Raw genomic sequence first — 6,056 nt, forward strand, 5'->3', positions numbered from 1 at the left:
CCAGCTGCTGGTCCTGGATTAGACACCAACATTTGTAGGGCTGTTCTCTGGACTCCAAGCTCTCTGCACCTGCTGCTTGCACCCTCACTGTGCCATGCTGTGCCACAGGAGAGACTCAGGCCCTATTTAGGAAACACTTAAGCATTTTTCAATATTTATTTTACAAAAATAAACCACTTTTGCCCCGGTTCTCTGTGCCCCCCAACCTTCCCCTCTGCCCCTGCTCCCATGCCAGCTCCTCTCCCTGGAGCTACAGCTGTTGCATGCCACAGCCAGCTGCTCACTCAGAGGCTGCTGGTGCTCCACACTCCTGCCATCATGCCCAAGCAAGCACCAAGGAAGGGGGTTGGTGAACTTTTGCAAATGACTTCTCTTCCCAGGACTGAAGTTGGAAACTGCCCAAAAATGCCTCCTGGTGTCTCTGCCATTTCTGGGCATCTCACTCAGAGTACACACTTTGAGAAGAGGTGTCTGTCCATCCTTCTCTCTTGGATGGAAAAGCAAGCCCCACAAAGTTGCTTCCTCCCATCAGTGGAGCTGGCAGGCTGCCCTCCCACCGGCTGACTCAGTGCTGGAAGCGTGGGGAGCTGATGTGGGGCTGGTGGAAGGAGTGTGTGGCATAAAGCACTTCTGGAGGTGGTGGAGGGGAGGTCAAGATAGAGCAGAGAGGTTCGTGGGAGCTCAGCATTGAGGCAAAGTGCTTCATCTCCTCTGTCAGCTGCTTGATCTCTCGGCGCAGGGCAGCGTTCTGCCTCTCCAAGTCCTCGCTCTCCTGAGGAGACAAGACCACAAGGGAGCCACAGGAATGAGCTGAGGACATGGGAGCTGAAGATTATAGAATCATAGATGGTCTGGGTTGGAACAGACCTCTGAAGGTCATCTAGTCCAAGCCCCCTGCAGTAAGCAGGGGCATCCTTAGCTAGATCAGGGTGCCCAGAGCCCTGTCGAGCCTCATCTTGAGTATCTCCAGGGATGGGGCCTCAACTACCTCCCTGGGTAACCTGTTCCAGTGTTCCACTACCCTCCTGGTAAAGAATTTGTTCCTACCACCCAATCTGAACCTACTCTTCTCTAGTTTGAAACCATTGCCCCTCATCCTATCACTGCAGGCCTTTGCAAACAGTCCCCAGATCCCATGGCTCTCTGCCCTGCAGAGTTTCCAGCATGAGCGTTCTGTTAAACTCAGCACAGAGCCATGCCTGGGCAACCCCCTGTCCCCCCACCAAGCAGGCCAGGTGCGGTGCAGAGGCGCTGCTGGCGGCCCCAGCCCCGCTCCCCAGGCCTGGCTTACGAGAAGTGACTGCGGCCTGCTCCCACCCAGGCTTTCTCGCTCCCTCTCACGCAGGCCCCGAGCGGCGCTGGCTTCCCGGGCCAGGGGGAGGGCAGGCTGAATAACCGCCGTCTCTAACCAGAAAACCACCTGCCACAGGAAACCTGTCATTGCCCTGGAAAGAAAAGACTCACTGCTTCCTGCTAGCAGCCGGGGAAACCAGCAGCGCGGCGGGGAGGAGGGGGAGACACTTGAGTCAGAAGAAAAGAGAAACTGAGGCCCCAGAAGAACTGAATTGCTGTTATTAATGAGAAGAACAACAAAGGGGCTAACAACGGTGCTCAGCCTTGTCCCAGTGATCCCAAGAGCGTTGCAACCTCTGCTACCTCTGCTGCAGCTGAGGTGCTGCTCCGGCATGGAGCTTCCCAGGCACCAATAGACCATGGAGCCAGCAGCCTGGGCAGGACCAGAGAGGGAGGAAGGACACGGTGACAGGCTCTGCAAACTCATCCAAGACAGCTAAAGCGGGACCCAGTGCTCTGATGGACTGGAAAGCTGTACCATCACCTCAGCAAAGCAAACTTGTCACCCTGCACTCGCTCCTCTGCTGCCACACCGACCTCTGACGGTGCCCACTCCCTGCGAAGGGGTTAAAATGCACCCAGCAGCTGTCACAGGAGGGGGTCACTCAGCAAACATCTCTCAGATGTGACTAAATGCTTTGGAAATCACAACTGGTGTTGAATTCAAGAGCTAAAGGGGCTGGGAGCCATGACTCATTCCCCTCTAAACACAAGCTACAACGACCTGGGGCAGATGGGGCTGCTGGTTCCTTTCATACCACCGCAGCTCAAGCTGAGCAGCTCTTCTAGGCAGAATATCAGAGAAGCAAATTCCTTCATGCAGAGCCAACCAAAGGCAAAGAGCACTCAGGGAATGAACCCAAGAGCAGAAAGAGGTCACTGTCCACCAGGAACCAGAAAGATATTTACCATCCATCCTCTACTTGCCTCTCTGCATTTCTCCAGCTGCCTGCCAGGGTCTTCTCTGTCTGAACCAAATTGGGCTTAGGACCCCTGCTCCCATTCCAGTGGGAAGACAAGGATTGTGTGCTATCAATGCTAACTGAGCAGTAATAATCTTGTAAGCAAATGGTTTGTCTTCTTCTCTAAGATGAGCAGTCTCATTCTTCTTGGGGCACAGCTAGGCAAGATTTTCCTGCAGAGGAAAGAGCTCCAACCCCAAAGAAAGTGTGTCTCTTCACCCTTCTCAGGCACAGCTGCTCAGAGCCATTGCTGCTGACAGATGTCATCCAATCAGGCTAGAGCCATGTGAGCTTTAGAAACATCATCAGCTACTGAGAAGTCTGAAATCTCCATTTTAAACCCAGGTCAAACCATGTACTGAGTGCACTATGCAAGGAGGAAGGTCCAGAACTGACATCTCAAGAATTCTTCCCCATAGTGGGGATCTGGGTGAATATGAAGACCACTAAGTCAAATGATGCTATTTTGAACAGAAGCCTGACTACCCCTTTTCAAAGGGCAGCCAAGCCCAGTGCAGGGATAAAGATGGGTCTCTGCCTGCTGCAGGCTGCATGTTCTGCATCCTGCCCACCAGCAGCCCAAAACACACAGGACTGCACTTGTGTGCAAAATGCGAAGGAGCACAACCCCTGTGCTCTGGCACTGACCACACAGTCCTGCCCAAACACACACAGCCAGAAGTGAACTGAAAAGCAGATGCCTAATTCTGACACTGGGAAGAGCTGCAGGGGTAGCCATGGTGCCCCAGGAGAAGGCTGGGACAGCAGGGGGAAACCAAAGGATGGAAAACCCACAGGCCACAACAGGAAAAGCCTCCAGGCACTGCAAAGTGTGCAGATGTAGGAAGAGACACAAGTGCTGCCATGGGCACATTTACAAATATTAGAGAAGGGTTGATATTTATTTATCTACACTGCACAGCACCTCAGGGAGCAGACCAGAGGCCGTGGCACAGTTGGCTCCACATTACACCACCATCCACACCAGTGAAGACAGAGTCCTGCCACCTTGTAGGTGGTGCATCCTTGTGCACTGTTGCACTACTGCTGAAGCAATGGCACAGAGAACCAAGCCAAGGGAAGGCAGCCAGGGTGAGCCTGTGCTTTTCAAAGATTGAGCTGGTCAGAAGAGGTTAGGAGAGGAAATGGGTAGTGTCAGACTGAGAGATAAAGATGGATTTAAAACTAGCTGCAAACCAAACTGCTTCAGTGCTAGTCATCCTGGGCTGTGTGCTCTCACTGTGAGCTCCGGCTCCTACATCCTGCCCTGGCCTCACTTTTCCTGTCCTGCCCCAACCCAGCCTCTCTGCTCCAAGTCCCCAGGGTAAAAGCACATTGTTCCCTACAGGAGCCCTCGGTGCTGGAGATGGGAAGGGTGGGAGTGCTCACCAAGTGCAGGGTGTCTGCTTTCTGGGTCTGCCTCAGGCGGCTCTTCTGGGCAGCGATGCGATTCTTCTCCCTCCTCTGGACTTTCCTCATGTCATCAGAAGAGTCCTAGGGAAACAAGGCATGGAAATAACTGGGGCATCCCCTCCCTTGTCTTGATTCTCCTGTGCAACAGTAGGTGAGAAGTGGGCACAGCAGATAGTATCACTGAAACACAGGACAATGGGATATACACTCTCAGCACCTGGATAAAGCTGTGTCCCAGGGATGTGTGATGCTTTTGGCATCTCCATTGCCAGGAGGGGCAATTCTGATACCCTTGGGCATCCCAGCACAGCTAGGAAATAACCACTCTCCCTCCACCAAGACACAGGCCTGGTATATGGATTCAGGGACTAGAGAAAGGAGCTCTCTCTGGAAAAGAGACAACTAGAATTCATTGTACAGAAAACATTTCCCTTCCCCATCTCTCCATGGGGATATGGCACTGCAGATGAATATTCCAGTTCTTGGCTAAACCATCTTCCCAGATATTCAGCCTATGTTATACTCCTTTTATCTCTGTGGGTCCCACCCTTCTCCCTCAGGCTTTATTTGTTGCAGAGCCCTATGGTTCAACTAGATGGACTCAGGGCTTTTGGTTTTCCTCCAGACTGTATGTGCTCCAGCTCTCTGATCTCTGTGCTTGCTCTCTTCTGGAGTCCCTTGGTAGCAATGTTTGCAATGCTGACTGCAATACTCCCAAGCCCCTTGGGCAGAGGAGAGCACTGATGTCTAGGTTCCAGGTCATGAACTTCAGGTAACAGACATTCTCTGCTGAGATCTGGTCCTGCTGCTGCCTTCTGACAGTTGAAACCATCACCCAGGCTCTTTCAGCTCCTATTTTCATGTTGCACTGCCTCTCTAGGGGACTCTCTAACATTAACACCACCACTTCTCCACAGGACTGCAAAACTCAGCCACAAGAGTTATCTTCCCAGCCCATCAGTCTGTCCACATCCTCTCTTCCCTCCAACCCACTCAAGATCTTTTATTTTCTTTGAACTTAACCATTTTATCCTTGACTTCAATGCCCTACAAATGTCTCAGAACCAGCAGCTCCCACGTACTGCACCAAGTCCAGTCCCTGTGCTTTGGCAACCCCTGCACTCTACCAGCATGCTGCTTCATCCCTGGCTGCAAGCCCAAAATCAGCTGCCCTGATCATCCCCAAGGTTTCTGAACAAAGCCTTGAATACTTGCCATTGTTACCAAGCCTAGATAAATGGCAAATGACAGAGAAGTTCTATGATCCTATATAATAAAGCTTAGCCAGAAAAGGCAGTGGAAAGACCTCAGACTTGTGCCAGCAAAAAACCTACCATGAAAGTACCCCGTGTAACAATACAAAATCTGTCAAGCACTATTGAGATGAAAAATCTCTGAGGCTGAACAGAAAAGAAAGCAGTTCCAAAGAGGCAGGGCTTTTCTGGGTTTCCTGAGAAACAGCAATGCTGCTCCTGAGGTGTCCTAGTCCATGGTGAGGAGATGCCTGCTCAGGCTCCCCACCAGAGCACCGACTTTCATGCCAAAGCTTCCTGCCTGCTGCCTGCTTGGTGTGTATTGTAGGGCCCACTGTGCCTAAGGGTCCTGGCCTCTCGGTTGCCCCTGACATAGCCCCAGGAAATAAAGTCTCTTCTCTCCACCTGTACCCTGCTCAGTGGCTAGGGCTCTCCTCTCAGCCCCACATCCCTCTCAGCACAGCTGTTCCTAGAAAGCCCAGCCATACTGCACTGTGCAGAGGCCAGCGGTGGGTGCCACTGCTCCTCCTGCCCACCCATGGCCCACCCTGAAGGACTCGCAAGCTGGGGAGAGCTGGGGGAGGGTCCTTGCTTTACCTGCTTGCTGGGAGGGGGAGACTGGCTGAAGCTGCTGGAGTCACTGCTGTCAGAGCTGTGGGGCATGGCTCCTGCCTCTGGCTCCCAGGGCCTCTTCAGCTTCCTCTCTGCTCTTGGAGTGCTTGTCTTCTGCTCCACTTCACTTCCCTCTGCCCTGCTCTCCGTTCTTCTGAGGCAGCCCTTGCCTTCCCAGCTCTTGCCCCTTCCAGAGGCACACTGTCCTCCTGCCCCACACTCTGCTACTTTCTCTGCCTCTCCTCTCAGAGCCTCTGCACCTTCCCTTTAGGTCTTGGCCTCCTGTGGTTTCTCAGAGCCTGGGGGATGCAAGCTGAAAGTCACGTGGCCGGAAACTTTAAGGCGAAGAAGAAAAGTCACAGAAAACAAAAAAAAAAGAGAGAGATTAAAAACCAAAAGAAAGAAAAAGGCACATCTGGGAAAAATGCTCTTCAAAATAGCCTGAAAAACCCCCGAAAACCAC

At 52.5% G+C, this 6,056-nt stretch overlaps 1 protein-coding gene across 1 annotated transcript; it reads right to left on the bottom strand.

Annotated features, from left to right (window-relative positions):
• Positions 1–236: 236 nt before the first annotated feature.
• Positions 237–5,831, bottom strand: BATF (basic leucine zipper ATF-like transcription factor). The gene is made up of 3 exons (XM_009909394.2): positions 5,579–5,831; positions 3,705–3,809; positions 237–772 (listed from the first exon to the last, which is right to left on the bottom strand). Exons 1-3 carry the CDS (start codon positions 5,642–5,644, stop codon positions 566–568), a joined length of 378 nt encoding a protein of 125 aa, XP_009907696.2. The 5' UTR covers positions 5,645–5,831; the 3' UTR covers positions 237–565.
• Between the last annotated feature and the right edge of the window lie 225 nt (positions 5,832–6,056).

The sequence above is a fragment of the Dryobates pubescens genome, chromosome 5, assembly GCF_014839835.1.
Source record: "Dryobates pubescens isolate bDryPub1 chromosome 5, bDryPub1.pri, whole genome shotgun sequence".
Taxonomy (NCBI): Eukaryota; Metazoa; Chordata; class Aves; order Piciformes; family Picidae; genus Dryobates; species Dryobates pubescens.